The sequence below is a fragment of the Strix aluco genome, chromosome 12, assembly GCF_031877795.1.
Source record: "Strix aluco isolate bStrAlu1 chromosome 12, bStrAlu1.hap1, whole genome shotgun sequence".
NCBI classification, from domain to species: domain Eukaryota; kingdom Metazoa; phylum Chordata; class Aves; order Strigiformes; family Strigidae; genus Strix; species Strix aluco.
In genome coordinates, this window is record NC_133942.1 from 11,749,776 (window position 1) to 11,766,644 (window position 16,869).

The 16,869-nt window shown below is 39.8% G+C and overlaps 1 protein-coding gene across 6 annotated transcripts in view; it reads left to right on the forward strand.

Annotated features, from left to right (window-relative positions):
- The window catches only part of CTDSPL2 (CTD small phosphatase like 2), a 46,443-nt gene that overhangs the window by 15,833 nt on the left and 13,741 nt on the right, over positions 1–16,869 (forward strand). For 4 of the 6 annotated variants that reach the window (XM_074837562.1, XM_074837565.1, XM_074837564.1 and 1 more), the window contains exons 2-8: positions 6,020–6,228; positions 10,141–10,279; positions 12,319–12,468; positions 12,927–13,142; positions 14,073–14,151; positions 14,428–14,539; positions 15,420–15,506. In XM_074837562.1, coding sequence (XP_074693663.1) covers positions 6,037–6,228; positions 10,141–10,279; positions 12,319–12,468; positions 12,927–13,142; positions 14,073–14,151; positions 14,428–14,539; positions 15,420–15,506 — 975 coding nt within the window. In that variant the 5' untranslated portion in view covers positions 6,020–6,036. Of the gene's footprint in view, positions 1–3,933; positions 3,952–3,974; positions 5,737–6,019; positions 6,229–10,140; positions 10,280–12,318; positions 12,469–12,926; positions 13,143–14,072; positions 14,152–14,427; positions 14,540–15,419; positions 15,507–16,869 lie in introns of those variants that run through there. The other 2 variants (XM_074837563.1, XM_074837560.1) reach the window with 2 other exon arrangements.

Below are 16,869 nucleotides of genomic sequence, written 5' to 3' on the forward strand. Positions count from 1 at the left end.
CATGGAGGTATGCTCTTATTTAGAAATATGAGTCATTCTCAGGAAGTTCTTTCCTGTAGGTACCCTGTACCTGTGCCATGGAATAACAACAGTGTTTACGTGGTAGTGAGCCTCACAACTTAGTGTGTGGGGACTCAGGAAAAGGGGAATTTATCGTACCTGTAGCTCATTCAGCTGCTGCTTTGTAATAGCTCCTTCATTTCTTATTTTCCTGTCTCACAAATTGTTTAATGAGAATTCCATTTAGTCCCTCTTTGCCATATATTTCTCTTCTGAAGAATGAGGTTTTTCTTTTTTCCTCACACTTTCTTGGTTTATTATAAATGTAGAAGGGATTCAAGAAAGAAGGGGTTTTTGAGACTTTAAAATATGACATGTATATAGTGCAGAAACATGCCTTGAGTCTTTAAATGTTCAGTATATTTGTTGTTAATGTATTTAGTTGACTTTGGGTTCATGATGTTGTGGTAATACTTCGGTATCAACTTTTTGTGATGAGAAGGAATTACACTATTCCACAGAGAGAGGATTTTGAGCTGCAAGCTCCTGAAAGAGAATCTGCTGAAAAGAGCATTAAAGTACAGAAATTGCTCGGGATTGTTTAGTGTAATCCCCCACGCAAGCGCCTGTGCGGTGGTTCAGCTCTGCTCTTAGCGCACCTCCTTGGCAGAGCCTTGCCCGAGCGTGGCTGGTACTGGCTTACTGAGTCAGGCAGTCGGGCTCTTCGCCCGTCGGCATGCTGCGGTGAGGTCCGAATTGTACGTGTTTGAGGAAGGAAATTCACCTGCATGTTTAGACTTGATTATTTTGACTGAGAGAGTGTGTTAAGTATCGTAGTCTGGTTTATGCTTGTTTCAGAAAAGAAACACAAATACAATTCAAGTAAAAACTGTCCACTGCCAAATGTATCAAGCATTAAGAAAGCAAACTTCTGTCATTGAGAGGATTGTAGGTAACTGTTGCTAAGTCCATTAGAGATATTTATAACCCCAGGCTTGATACCCAGGATGTGAAATGAGCCAAAGAGCTCTCAGGCAAGAGCGTACAGATGAGCTGAACGATTCCTTGCTGGATAAATACATACTCGCCACTGACAAACATTAAATTGGTTCATCTTTTGTCTGCCTAATATTTGTTTCAGTTCTAGAAAAATCAGGCAACTTGTAGTATAGCAAACGTTAAGTAATATTTCATTCACAAATTGGAATTTCACTAGTGTCAGTCTTCTTTGAGTGTTTTACAATTTTGTCTAATTCCTTTTTACACACATTTGTTTTTAGTATAGTCTTGTTTAATTCCTACTCAGGAAATGGCAGTCATCTTAGATTTCTCACCAGAATATTTTAAAAAACTGCTGTTCTATAAAGTCACATTGTAGGATGTTTTCCAGTTTCTCAAAATGTGTAAGTAACATTTTAATGAATGTGCTTTACATATTTGAATATATTAAATCCCATTATGTTTTAGTGTTCATTTACTTAATTCCTAATTCCCCCTGGTAAATGGTTATCCATTGTCAGTCAAAAACTTGAATTATTTCAGTGTAACTCTATTCTTACCTTTCAGAGTTTTTTGAACTAGGTAAATGAGAATGAAGACTCTCAATTGTGTATATGTTTATATACTCAACAGAAATGTTTTAGGAGTCCTGAGTATTTCAGTTCTGTGCAATATGCCCTTTCCAGAGAGTTCATAGCACAGGTGGTTGAAAATTGGTTTCTGTAATTGGGTTAACGTGAGACTGCAGTTAAGAGCGGGACAAACCCATTACTGTCTAGAAGAGGCTTAACAGCAGCAGTGCTCAGGCCCCAGCTTTGGTGTCTGGCTTAGGGGATTCTCCTCTTGTGCTCTACAGGGGGTCTGGGCAGATCAGATTGATAGGCGGAGGCCAACTCTATGAGGTTCAGCAAGGCTGAGTGCTTGGTCCAGCACCTGGGTCACAACAACCCCACAGCAGCGCTGCAGGCCTGGAGGAGAGCAGCTGGAAAGCTGCCCTGCGGAAAAGGGCCTGGGGGGGTGGTCAGCAGCCAGCTGAATATGAGCCAGCAGTGTGCCCAGGTGGCCAAGAAGGCCAACAGCATCCTGGCTTGTATCAGCAATAGCGTGGCCAGCAGGACTAGGGCAGGAATCGTCCCCCTGTACTGGGCACTGGTGAGGCCACACCTCGAATACCAGGTTCAGTTTTGGGCAAGACAGACATCGGGGGGCTCGAGCGCGTCCAGAGAACAAGGAAGCTGGTGCAGGGTCTGGAGCACAAATCCTGTGAGGGGTGACTGAGGGAACTGGGGCTGTTTAGCCTGGAGAAGAGGAGGCTGAGGGGAGACCTCATCGCCCTCTACAACTCTGGTTGGAGCGAGGTGGGGGTCGGTCTCTTTTCCCCAGTAACAAGTGATAGGACAAGAGGAAACGGCCCCAGGTTGTGCCCGGGGAGATTCAGATTGGATATTAGGGAAAATTTCTTCACCAAAAGGGTTGTCAAGTGTTGGAACGGGCTGCCCAGGGAAGGGGTGGAGTCACCATCCCAGGAAGGTATCTAAAAGACCTGTGGACGTGGTGCTCAGGGACGTGGGTTAGTGGTGGAGTTTGCAGTGTGAGGTTTATGGTTGGACTTGATGACCTTAAGGGTCTTTTGTGACCTCAGTGATTCTGTGATAGCATGGGCAGATGTCACGGAGATCAGGGAGCTCTTGGTGGGACTGCCTGCGCTCCTCACCACTTGCTGGGCTCTTGGCGTCACGCGCACGCTGCCCACCTGTTTGCCCCAAGACATCAGGGCCTCTCTGAACCTTGCGCTCTCTCACAGCGAGTGCTCTGGGAGCGGAGCCTCCAGGGACTCCCAGCGTCCTTCCGTCCACCTTCAGACCTCTGGCCTACTCGGCTCTCCAAAATACTCCATCTCAGCTGCGTGATGTCTGGCTGTGTTGCTCCCAAGGTGTGCTGTGTGTTCTCCAGCGCCTGCTCTGTTGCGTTACTCGGATGCCCGCTGATTCCCTTTATAAAGGGATTTAACTGGCATAAAAATGAAGTAATTTTTTTTTTTCCATGCTAGCTCAGTGAGCTAGCCTGGTCCCTGAGGAGGAGACAAACTCTGAAATGAGTGTGGGGAAGATGTGAGGAGGGAGCAGGAGCAAGCCACCTAGGTTCCCTCATGTCATCCTACCATACCTTGAAGTACCTTTGAGAAGTTTGCTCTGATGATTACAGATTCTTGCACCTTTTTTTCTACATCTTTCTGATTTTACTCCCCTTTATCACTTCTCAACTTCCCAGCATAAACGTGTTTCCTGTACCCAAGTGACCATCATGGGTATAGGCTCTGTTCCTGTGCCTGGCTTCCAGGGCTTCCTGGCAGGAAGGATTGCAAACAAAAATCCATTCAACCTGTTGAACACAAAAAAAGTGTGGTCAGTCGAAAGCTGGTGTGTCAGAGGCGTGCAGGAGCCCGGCACGCTGCGGCTGTCGATGTCCCCTTGAAACCGATGGCAGCTGGGGTAGCTGGAGTGCTTCTGACTCGGCACTCCTCTGCTCGGTTCTCTGTCCTGGAGATTGCTGTCTGGGATCTAATATGTGTCTCCTTGCAATCTACAGATGGAAGACTTCACAGAGTTATAATTCAACCAAATTAATTCTAAACAGGTTGATAATGCTGCTAATAAAATTCCCTTTTCAAAGCGTGGAAGGACTAGAGCTCCTTGGAGAGTTTTAAGAATATTTTTCACATGGCAAGGCAGTGTTGTTTTTCTCTAACTTCATTCCAACAAATTGCTAAGTATTTAACTTGAAACATTGATATATTTAAACTATTTGGTTTAAAAGTTTAATGGCCATTTTCTATCTCAGGCTGTATTTCCTGCTAGGGTTGTGAATTAGTTCATCTCCCACATACAAGAACACCGAGAAACCTTAAATGTAATTGTTCTTTTTTCAGCCGCCTAGGATAATATGATTTTGGTAAGTGATGCTAACTTAAAATACATAATTTAATCCACACAATGTTGATAAAAAAATAATGCTTTCTTCAATTTTTCTGAAGTGAAAATACATTACATGTCTTAAGGTATCTTTGGACCATCCTGTCCACTGATGTTTGATAATTTCTTCAATTTTATAATTAGGTCCTCCTGATTTGTACAGAAGTACAATAGGAGCATATGTCTATTGTTGTGGATCCTTCCCACTATAAATCATGCCCAAAAAATTAATCTGGCAGCAGTTTGTAAGAAAGAAATGTCGAGATGTAAGTTCTGATAACAGGCATATTTATTTTACATCTTTGTATAAGAATGTTATTTTTATCTTTTTATTTTTCTAGTGGCAAGGAGTAGGAACAGAAAATTGGATAAAATCTTTGGGGATTTTTTTTCATTATTTCTCTGCATTACTTTTTTCCACATACAGTAGATTCTTTTAAATGAAATGCAAATTTTATTGCAAATATTAATAACAAAAGGATACTCTCATGGACTCGGAGTTTTAATGCTTCTGCTACTAGAGGGTGCAAGATTATAAGGAACCAGTTTTTATAAATTTAGGTTACGGTTTCTGTTGTCTTCCCTTAAACCTCACATATCAGTCCCCTTTTGCTGTAGTTACTTCAGTTATTTAAGAATCTTGACCTGTCCTTTTCCCATCTGCTAACAGTTGTTGTATTAACTACTGATGGAAAATGCTGGACATGTACGTATAACAAAAGAAATTCCGTGTTTGCCCTCAGTTAAACCAAATCTGTAACTAAAATATGTCACTCCTGACAGTAGCAATTGCGTACTTTTTTTGCTAAGTCTTCTAAAAACAGTGTCAGTAGTTATGCTATTCTTCATTAGCTGGAACACCTTTCATTTGAGATTGAGATTTATCTGACTGTGAGCAAATGCAACTGTGTACAGTTTTTGACAAATACTATCACTGTGTTTCTGTGTCCATGAATCATACCAGTGCCACCATTGCCTCTTCCTCAACAAGATAGCTGTTCTGACATTGCTTCTGTTTTAAATACTATAGGTTATTTATTCTGTCCATTCAGCAACCAGATACATGCTAAATGAACTTCAGAAAAGCAGATACTGCTTCCTATCGTGATAAGCGTATGCTTTTCTTTTAAAAAAAGCTTTTTGTCATGACTTCAGCTTGCAAATGCATATAAACTTTCTTACCAGTATTTCTGTGCATTACAACTCAGATGGATTTCTTGCTACTTCTTTTTTTCTGCTCCTGATCCAGTATACGCATAATTTTAAGCACATGAGTAGTCCCATTCAAATCAACACGCGTACGAGCTCCAGTCAGCTGAAGAAGGCATATCCCTCCGTCCAGAAAGCAGTTATATTTATGCACAAATCTGACTATACCAGCAGTCCAATTGGAGGTTGGAGATAAATGGGCCACATTCCCTGGAATGGGCTTTTACTCTGCTTTAATAAATGTTGCCCTTGCATGAGTCTTCCTGTGGTCTAATCTTATTCCCAAATACAGCTGTATTGAAGATCAATCTCGGGTTCCTTTGTTGAGCTGCTATATCCTCACCCATACCGAATGCATAGTCTCATTTATGATTTCTTCTTCTGTGAACACTTGACACGAATTTAGATTTATGCCTCATCTCAAATTTAATGTAGAGACTTAAAATGAAGTATTGTGAGGAACACAGAGCTGGAAAGGACTGCCTAGGTCATTGAGTCTAGTCATTTGATGCTGAAGACACCAGACACCGTACAATCCTTGTCATCTTAAAAGCAGGTAGATTTTTTGTTCCTACTACTCGGATTGGAGGGTTATGCAAAACCCTCATTGATCTAATGGTTAGATGTATCCATAGCCAGATTATATGCATTTGTTCTTCTGCCAATGTTATGCTTTAACTTAAATAGCTCTTCTCTTTGATTTAAATTAAGCCATATATATGGATGTAAAAGCTCAGTGCATCAGAACACTGTCAGTGTTATATAATTTTTTGAAATCATGATCTGAAGCTTAATACATTTCTTCAATGACTAAGTATTCTTGTTTTTTCCTTTTATAGCTTTACATGTGGTACACATGAAAATGAGGCTGAGAACGCGGAAAGCTTCTCAGCAATCGAATCAAATTCACACACAACGTGCTTTGAGGGCAAAGAGGAAACATTCGGAAGTGGAGGAGAGCTTACCTGTTGGCGGAGGAAAACCACAGAAAAATGAAACTGGCTTGTTGTCTTCAATCAAAAAGTTTATTAAAGGAAGCACACCCAAGGTACAACATCAGTGGGTTTCTTCTTTTGTTTTTTAATTGGGTCATATTCAGTTAAATTTGATTTAAAACCATCTCTATTAAGAGTAATAAATAAATGTGTAATATTTTGGAAGCAAAACATTTCTATGAAGAATTGGAAGGCAAGAAGTACCTGTGATAGTCGTGTCAGGTAACAGATATTAAAAAAAAAAAAGCAGACTTTCAAACCCTACAGGAGTCAATTGTAGGCATATTTAAGACGATCCAATAAATCACAGGGTTTATTACCTAGGTATTTCTTTGTGAAAATGTTGACTAATAAATTCAGTAATAATTTCTGTTCTAAGGGTTCCTTGAATTTGGGAATTAACAGTAGTGGTAACTAAGAAAAGCAAGTCTGTAAGCATAAGTTTGCTGACTGTTTTTAGCATTTTTATCAAAATTGTTTAGGAGCCCATCAATCAATAAAGGTCAAACCTCACCAATTCAACTATCGTGAAATTGATACAACTACTCAGTGTATTACTGCAGTGAACGCTGCCCCCACTTAGTGAATCAAATTCAGACATTGTCAGGGCTAAACCACTAAATCTCATCTGTCTTGAGCCAGACAGAGATGTGAACTTGACTAATCTTCACACGTTAAAACCTGTTGCATGTATGTTTTGAGGGTGAATTATATAAATACAGATAAAAAATACTTTGATAGGCTGAATGTAACCTTGCAATTGCTTCAAAAACCTGTGGGGTTTTTTTCTTTATAAAAGGAGGCCAGTTAAAAAATTAACAAAGCTTCATTCGGTCCCAGCAATCCGGATATTGACATTATGTAGCTGTACATTTTAAAGAAGAGAAGCCAAGAAGTCATAACTAAATTAAAATGTATCCCGGATTAACTATATGATAAATAAAAATATGATAGAAATTGAGAAGTATTTTCTGGGTTTTGAACTAAGTGTTGAAACGATAATTTTGTAACAAGCTGAAGTTGAAATAATTTTAAAGTAACGGTATATTCTTAAATTGTCAAAAATATAGTGAAATATATTTCATGACATGTGCTAATTACCTATCATAGAAACATTGAGGTACCGACAAAGAAACATCTCAGTAAAAGTAAATGGTTAAGTCTGCTTGCATTTTGTTTTTCATTAAACCAGGATAATTAATCTATTTTACATTCAGCATCTATATTGTAGCTCAGTAGTGCAACATTTTGGCTGCAAAAGCACTGCAACAAAATGCTGAAATCTAAGCAAAACATTTTACATTGGAATTTTAAGATAAGGGAAGAATGCCTGGTTTCCCTTTCCTTTGTCTCTAAGGTTTTGTTAACTTTCTCTCTTCCCCTCTTCTCTTCCTCTCCCAAATCTTTGGATTACATTTCATTCTTTTTTTTCTTGACAGGTTTTTTAATATAAAATGTCCACATTTTTCTCCTGCTTCCTTTCATGTCCTCTCCTGTGCCTGTAGCAGGACTTGGAGTGGTTCCAGTGGCATTAGCATGGCATGATATTGATACTGCCGGGCTACCTTCCAAAGCGCTAATGACTTAACAAAGTAGTCTTGTGGCTGCCATGGAAACGTTATAACTCTTTGAGATAGTGCATGTGTACAACTTGCATAGTAGTTCGTTTATGGGTATGCTAAAATCTAAATCACCACTGAGGTTATGTGGATTTACAGCAATAAATGTCTTCATAACAAGGATTATCTTGACAATTTTGGTGATAGTCATAGGTCATTTATCTGGTATTGTAAAGATGTCTGATTAGAAATGCTCCTTAAACAAACAAAACCTGAAAAAACTTTATAGCTATTTGGGTAGAGAATCAGAGAGTAAACTGTGGCTCTTCGAATGTGGATGGTGGTAGGTCTCATCTCGAGGAATTTTGCCAACTCACAGCCCCCGTGCAAGTCGGCCGAGTGTACAATGGTGGTTGTCATTTACAAAATGACAAATTGATATACCCGAAAAACTGATACGTGTACAGGAAGTACTGTTAAAATTTTTAAATGTTAACATTGGAAATATTGTAGAACTTGCTGTTGCAAGTTTCTCTAACTTGTTTGGTTTGGGGGGTTCTAGTGCTGCCAGGAATGGCATTGACTTTGAATGTGTTGTCATTACTTCTGGTCTCGTTTTGGGCCATTCCTCAATGCGCTCATGGCTTCTGAAAACAACCTAAAAGCAAACAAAATGTTTATGTGGGTATGACATTGCCGTGTTCCTTTATGGCAGAATTATTGATAATGAGAGGTTATACTGAATTGAATAGATTGTAGAATTCAAATAGGCTGTTATATAGATACATATAAGTATATTTAATTCTATATCTGTGCAATAAAATTTTCAGTGTCTAAACCAAGTAGCACAACATTATATAATTTCACCTTTGGATTCTGTTAACTAGTAGAGCATGGGCACAGCAGTGTGAGCTTTCCCACCACACCACGATAGCTTCTCTTCTGGAGGATGAAACGGATCTCCAGATCCAGTGAAGTTTTTTATGCCTCTGCTGATACCGTCAGCCACATTTCCCATTTCTGATGTAACTTTTGTAATGTTTCTACACTTGTTTTCCATAAAGCAGAATGAGAGCACAACTCATTTTATGAAAGCCAGTGGATAGCTTTTAGAAGTCAATTAATTTATCTCATTTTTTCCCCAGTGTTGAACATTTGAACAAATGACCTAGAAGATGAGATGCCTTACTGTTCTTTTATCAGTTCAGTGAGCCATCCATTTTCTCTCATTATATGGATTTATGGTATATACAATATTATTAATTCTAAGTGGTAGTAATTCGCTTGTTCTCACCAAGGTTGTTGGTCAAGGATATTGCCAGTAGGAAGCTTTTGGGATCAGTGGTGTTCGCTTGTCTTCTGTTACGGATGTCAATACATTTCCATGTTTGTTAGCATTTCTTTTAGCTACTGTACTGTTAGCATGGGCTTTAGATTAATTTTTCTAAAAGATCTATTTACTTTTTTTTGGAGCACGCAAACTGTTTTTCTCTTTTCTTTTTAAAGATGTGAAACTGCTGCTCCAGAAAGGTAATACTGTAATTCTAAAATTGAAATTTTAATTAACTTCAATATGGTCTGTGGCCTTGTTATTTATTTTGATGTTTAATTCAATTTATTTTGCATTGTCTCACACCTTACATTTCAGTGTACTCTATATGGTCATGCTTTAGATTTCAGATTGCCATTTTATTAAGTTGTAGTAGGTGCTTTGGGGAAAAAGGGGAAGAAACCTGTCTTAAACATGTGTGCCTACGCATATACTCATGCACAGAAAATAGGCAAAAATGTTTGGTTCTATATCATTTGTATAAGTGCCTCAGGGAAGAACAGTCATTTACTTAGAGGTAAGAAGAGTCATTGGGTCATAACCCTGCTCACAACATTTCTAACTGCTAAGTTTTGCCATGTGCTATCTCATACGGAGTGAATAGCCGTGAGTTACAGACTCATGTACAATTTCACAAGTCACTATGTAGGGAGCATGGCGGAGGATTTCATACTGGATATTGTTGTGCACTTCCTCTATATTTAACAGGCAGAGAAATCAAGTTTCGGTTAATTTTAGTTGCCTTGTCTCTACATTTCCCAAATTCTATAGCACTTAAATATTTATAAATTGGCTATCCAGTGAAACAGTACTTAAAGACAGTGTTTCTACTACAGAACTTCCAAGTACAGTTTTCTTTCCCGATACTTTGCTATTTACCTTGAGTTGTGTCAGTTTAAATGAGTTTAAAATTCCAGCTGGCCAGATACATGTTGCATATTCTGCATCTGGAAGTGGAACAATAAATGGATCTTTTGTGACACTTTCTCTAACAGCTAACATTTTCTGGTAGTACTCAGTAGGGAAAAGAGGCACTATTCAGTATGTTTCTTTTTTTCCACCTTTTCTATTTTAAGGAAGAAAGAGAAAATCCTGCAAAAAGAAGTAGAATTGAACGGGATATAGATAACAACTTGATCACATCCACACCTCAAACAGGAGAAAAGCCTAATAAACAGATCTCTCGAGTACGACGGAAAAGTCAGATGAATGGAGGTTTGTAAATACTCTAATCGCTGTGATTCAATAGTCTGACAGCTGCTAACTGATACAGGACATTTCTTCAGTGGTGGAGGTGGTTAAGGGTTTTGTGATCGACTTCAGTGACAGCAAGGCTGAGCTGATAGTAGCAAAATAAGGTTTCTAAGACTGGAAGCAACAGTTCCTGCATTACCTCCCAGACACATCCATTGTATCTTTGTAAGAACGATTTGGATATGTGATCATGATCAGCTATTTTGGAACTAATTTAACTTTTAAAAAAAATTATTATTCTAAAAAGCCAATTATAATTATTTGATTTAGGTCTTCTCCCATTTTCTCACAAAAAAAGTGAAATGTGACTTCCCAGCTCATGACCTTTGTGGAAGTAACCAGATGTCCTTGTCAAACCCAGGCAGGTTTCTGTCATAGAATCGTGGGAGAATTTAGATGGGAAGGGACCTCTCACAGCAGCGAATCCAGCTTGAAGCCAGATCTGGCGCTGGAGTTAGACCAGTCTGCTCAGAGCCTTGTCAGTCAGGTTTTGAACATCTCTGAGGATGGAGATTCCACAACCCTGTTCCAGTCCGACCACCTCCTTGTGAAAATTGTTTCTTTTTGGATAACTCTTAATAACGACGTGATAAAATGGTTAATGACATTTAAATTATCAGCTGTGGTTCCAAACCTTTTTTAGACTTCTTTTCAAAGGAAACAAGACTTGGGTGATTGTGCTGCCTGTCAGTGTTCCTTCCTTCTCCCTTCCCCCAGTAACTTTGGAACCCGTTGTCTGGTTTCTGCCAAGTTTGTCAGCAAGGCAGAGGTCTCAGAGATTTCATAGTCCAACAAGGTTTGCAAAATCGGTAGCTAATTAGAGGCTAGAGCTCCAGATGACTGACTTCAGTGATGGGAAGGTTGCAGTGTGAGAGAATTACCTGTTTGGTTGTTGTCAGGTGTCGGTGTAACATGGCTTTAGGAGAAGCCCCTTTTTCCAGAAGTTACTGCTGTAATTAAGGTGTTTTGCCTCCTGGAGAGGTAACAGATATGCAGCCTCTCACAGTGTGATGCAGGCAGACAATGCCCAGTGAAAGAGAAACTACAGACTTAAGCGTTGTGAGATACACACATGGAGCGCACCGCGCCTGTGTCACCGTTACAGCGACGCGCGGTTCTGGGTTGAAATACCCATATTAGTGAAGGCGCTGAGTTGCAGCTGGCACACCCTCCGTTTTATATAGAAACGATAGGAAGTGTGAAGTACTTGTGCAGCTCCATCAGGCTCCGCTGACAAAAAGGTTCTCAGCTCATGTGCACAAAATGCATTTGCTTACTTCCATATGGACAGACATCTCTAAGACTTGTTACTGTGAAGTAAATAACTTCTCTTTCATTTCAGTCTCAGAACTGTGTCTTGGATCTCAGCCACGAGATGGCAATTTTTAGTTCTAGGATGTACTTTACTGTATGTGCACGTTTATAGAAAACCTGAATTGTTATGTGTTAGGTTTTGTAACGTGAAGATTGATTTAATTCTATGTCCTTGGTTACCTGTGATAACAACTAAAAACTATTTTGCTTCATAATAGTATTTATGCATATATGTGTGTGTGTGTGTATGTGGGGAATAACAAACCATGGCCTTGATCTTGTGAAGTTTGGAGGTTCAGCCACTGGAGTTCCACTGACACTTTCTCCTGTTTCCATCTAGTGGAGTCCCACTGATACTGACATCTCTTTGTTGTGGAAGGTGCACGTCTGTCTTCCATCATCAGGCCCATTTAAAGGACTTGAACTGCTATTATTTGTTAGTCTACAGCATGCTTTTATAAACAATGAGTGCTTCCTAATTTGAAGTGTTAAACTTAAGATGGTGTTCAAAATTGGCATTTCGTTTTTATGTCGATACTAAATTGCTATGCTAAATCTTTTGTTGACCAAGTTGAACCATGAGCAAATGGGGATCTTTCCTATAGTGAAAATAATTACAATAAAAGAGAGGATGTAACTGTGAAAAACAGAAGAGTGCTTTATAGCGCCTAACTTTTCTTTTACAGAAGCTGGAAGTTATGAAATGACAAACCAACATGTAAAGCAAAATGGAAAATTAGAAGATAATCCTACCACTGGCAGTCCTCCACGGACTACATTATTGGGAACCATATTTTCTCCTGTTTTCAATTTTTTTTCACCAGCAAATAAAAATGGTGAGTGTTATTTAAAAAGTCAATAGAATGATAGATTTTTTTAAAGAAAAAACTGTTTGAGCGGCAATACACCTTTCATTATGATTTACAGCCCAAGAGTTACTGCTATCAGATAAAGGGATCCTTAATCCTTAGAAGTGTTGATCATTAGTAAAGAAGCAATAAATTTATATCCATTAGAATATTTCTTTCATAGGTGTAAGTACCTAGCAGTGTACCTTTCATTTATTTAAAAAAAAAAAAAAAAAAAGAAAAAAATTGGTATTAAGTTCCTTGTCTCACACATAAAATGCATTTGTCCTGTCTTCATTTTGCTTATTTTTGTAACGTAAATCAAAGGCAGCCATCTTCAGTTATTCTGAAACTTTTGTGTGTGTGGTTAATAATGCCTATCAGTGTTCTGACAGAGAACTCAGCTTACAGATAATGACTATGAGTGTACTGAAATCTTAATTCAGGAACATCAGGATCAGATTCTCCAGGACAAGCTGTTGAGGCTGAAGAAATAGTCAAACAGCTTGATATGGAACAGGTAGATGAGATTACTACAAGTACCGCAACATCGACCAACGGAGCAGCTTACACTAGCCAGGCCGTGCAGGTCAGGTCTGCTGTCAACAACGGCTTAGAAGAGGTGGAGGAAACAAATGACCGTGACCTGCCGCCACTTACAGGTAAGAGAGGTGTGCTTGCCTCGGACTCGAGTACTCTTAGGGAAATCCTGGCACCTGCGTTTCGTGTAAATGACTATTTCACATTTGCTTAGGGCATGCAAACAGTATTAATACTGATTTTTATGTTCAATAGACAAATGTGATTTATGGACCAAAGACACAGTTTTGGCAAGTCTCATCTATTCCCGGTATAGCTCAGTTGACCTCACAACACTTCTTTAGATGAAAACAAAGAGCCCAGAAGAAAGGCATTTTTATTAATATTGAACCCTTCCCACCCTGGATTTGCTGCTCACAAAAGAGAATTTTGCAACATTTTGATTATATTAGAACAACCTGGCGAGGTGAATGAGAAACATATAGATTGTGTATTAATTTTCCACATTTTCTTCAAAAGACTCATCATACATCTTTTTTTGACAAAAATTGTGCCCATAAAATTCAGCTTCTCTTTGTGGAGGGCCAGCATCAGATTCTTAAGTCACCTACACCCTCCCTAGCCCCTCAGCTCGGCGGGCGTTCAGCAGTAGGGAGGTTTTGGAGGATTCCTTTAATCTGAGCCCTGGGCCTGCTCTCGGGAGGGCCCCTCGGCCTCGAGGGGAGGGGAGCTGCAGCCTGGCAGAGCTGAGCCGGCTGCTGGGCTGGAGCCTGCGCCCGGGTAGCTCAGGTCACCCGAGGCGTGCGAGTGCCGCGCGGTGTCACTTGGGCCAGGTCCCGGAGCCCTGGGTGGCTTCCTGAGGAGCTGCGCAGGCTGTTCCGGAGGAGAGACAGCCACTGGGAGGGCAGGGCTGAACGGAGACTTTCTTCAGTGTTGTCTGAGGCGCTTGTGTATCAGGTGCAAATTTTCACTTGTAAAAACTGCACTAATAAGACTAGCTCTTGTGGTTTTTTGTTTTATTTTTTGTTTTGGTCATTTTCGTTGAATTTTAGCACCAGTATCTCCAGACAGTGGCTACTCATCAGCTCATGCAGAAGCCACCTATGAAGAAGACTGGGAAGTCTTTGACCCGTAAGTGCTAATGTTTGTACTGAAAGTATTAAATTGATAATTTTGGGTATTGGATTAAGACGTTTTTATTTAAATTGAAACATTTTTAAATTATAGTAATGAATCCCAAAAGCTCTTAAGTTAAAAAAACAACTGTATATTGATGTGGGTTATTTTTCAACTTAAAATACTTACTTCTTGTACAGCCTTAAATATTTGAAATGTTCAGTTGGGCTACAACATTACCAGTCAAATAATGTATATACATTTCTACAGCAAAATCCATATTCTTTTCAGATATTATTTCATCAAACATGTTCCACCACTAACAGAAGAACAACTCAACAGGAAGCCAGCTCTTCCACTGAAAACAAGAAGCACACCAGAATTCTCATTAGTTCTAGACTTGGTAAATATCTTTATAAACACTTACCTGAAGCAGGGGATATGTAGCATTTAATTTATTTTGTTTGTTGCTGAAATTAGTAATGTTTGCTTTAAACAAAAAGGCCTTGTTGAATGTGACACAATTTTTAGTATTTTAGTTATAGTCTTCGTTAAAAAAAAATAATAGTGGCAAGAATAGAATGCTTGCTGTATTTGTTGAGTAGTTAACACCCTGTTCAAAAAATAAAAGCATTACGATGTTTATTGTCTCAAACAGTTATCTGTCCCCTTAAAGCTTTCCTAAATCCAATGTGGAAAGAAATGGGATGTAATAAATGGGAAAATTCAGCTTCATATGTCCTGCATCAAGATTGAGCAAGAATGAATCTTTCCGTTCTTAGAACATTCTTATTCTTAGAGGACACAAATCCACTTTTAAATATATTAATAGAAAATGTATTTGTCTTTATAATAATTTCTTTTAGTGTCTCTGTGTTGAAAGTTGTTTCAGACCCTGTTAATGACGTCAGGAGCATGATTTTATCATGAACAATATCAGCTGGCATGTCCTCTAGTGGTGGTATGAATGGATAGACTATTCAAGTTGACAGATGCACATTTGAACTGAATGACAGGATAGCCTACAAAATTAAAATATCATCTTATATTTATGCCCTTAGCACACAATTCAAAGTGAAATTTTTCAAAAACTGCAAGAATAATGAAATACGTAATTCATTCTAAAAATTCTTCTTCAATCTTGACAGCACTTTCACAAAAATAGATTTTCCAGGCTAAATAAACCTACCTTAAAGTGAGCATAAAAATCCAGAAAACGACTTCTATTTTCAGCATTCTTTTCACAATCTTTCTCTTATACCATCTTTTACTTTTTTTAATAGGATGAAACATTAGTGCACTGTAGTCTAAATGAATTAGAAGATGCTGCACTCACCTTTCCAGTTCTTTTTCAAGATGTCATTTACCAGGTAATTAGTGTGCATAGAAATACATACACCTTTTCCTTTTGCTTAACACATGAATCCTTGCTGTGTGTATTTGTTATCATCTTGTTTAAAGAGCGATAAGTGACTGTCTGGCATTTCCCAGCTGGGTTATAAACTGCAGGTGTCAGACTTTGGGAGGAGGGTTCTCCCGTGTCAGCAGTTCTGGGCAGCACCGCTCGTGGCTGCCGCAGCGCGGTAACACCGGTCCCGCACTCCGCTGTAGCGCCTGAGGGGTGGCTGTGGCAGCCATCTCAGCCCCCGTGGGCCGGCAGAGGCCGGGACGCCGGCGGTTCAGCCAGGGGCACGTCCCAGGTACCGCTTCTCGCCCGCTGTTAACGCTCTTCCCTTGGCAGGGAAATCCAGCCCACGCTGGCTGATCGTTCCTTTCTGTACAGAGGACATCTTCAGAGCCTGGCGTTAACGAGCTTCTCTCTCGGTCGTTGGTCTCGCTGTACACTTCGCCAGCGCCAGTTCTGCCTCTTGACTCCCAGAGAGAGTCTGCTGGGTCCTTAGAGCCGTTTTTGACTGTCTTGTGGAGACTGCTGGATGTAGGTTTTTGTTCTGCTTTAGGAGGTATTGTTAGCTGTGGGTGTTTTACGTGGACGTACCACAGAGGAGCGAGCATGGGAAGGAGGAACTCTCTTCCAGCAACGACCAGAGATGCTGCACTGACCCAGGCTGTTGTTCTCAGGTCCTTTTGTGTGATGTACCTGGGAGTAGCAACAGCTTCCCCACCATGTAGTTCGCACGATATTGGACCCCACTCTAGTATCTTTGGAGAATGAGCCAGTCATCAGGCACCTTAAAAGGACACTTGTCCAGGTATTTTTCCTGATTTTAAAAATGTTTTTCTTCGCTGTTTCATATTAAAACCCTCGGAATCTGAAAAGCTGAAATAATTTTCAAACATGGGTTTATCTTATCTCTTATTTGATGATGGCCATGCACAGTTTCCTCCAGGCTGAACTTGAGATGAGCCTTAGAATTAGTTCTTTGGAGGTTCTTGACACCGCTAACAGAATCAGGAAGACTGAAGCTTCATTTTTTCCCTTCCTTCTCTTAAAAGATCTCAGTGTGATTCGAGTATTTCCTGTCTATAACTGTGCTCCTTCTAGTGATTGTATGTTTATGCTGAGATCTAACTGGGACTTTGCCTTTAGGAAATGGAAGTCAACGGGAAGAGTGACTTACAGGATTTCTAAAGCTTTATTTAACGGCATCGTACACAGTACAGTTACTCTGTGGGTCCTGGATAAGTTTTCTCCCAGCTCTCTCTGGAGTCTAGCCTGGGTTTGCCAAGGAACAGCAGCTTCTTGCAGGCTTGCGAGAGTCGACCACTGTCTTT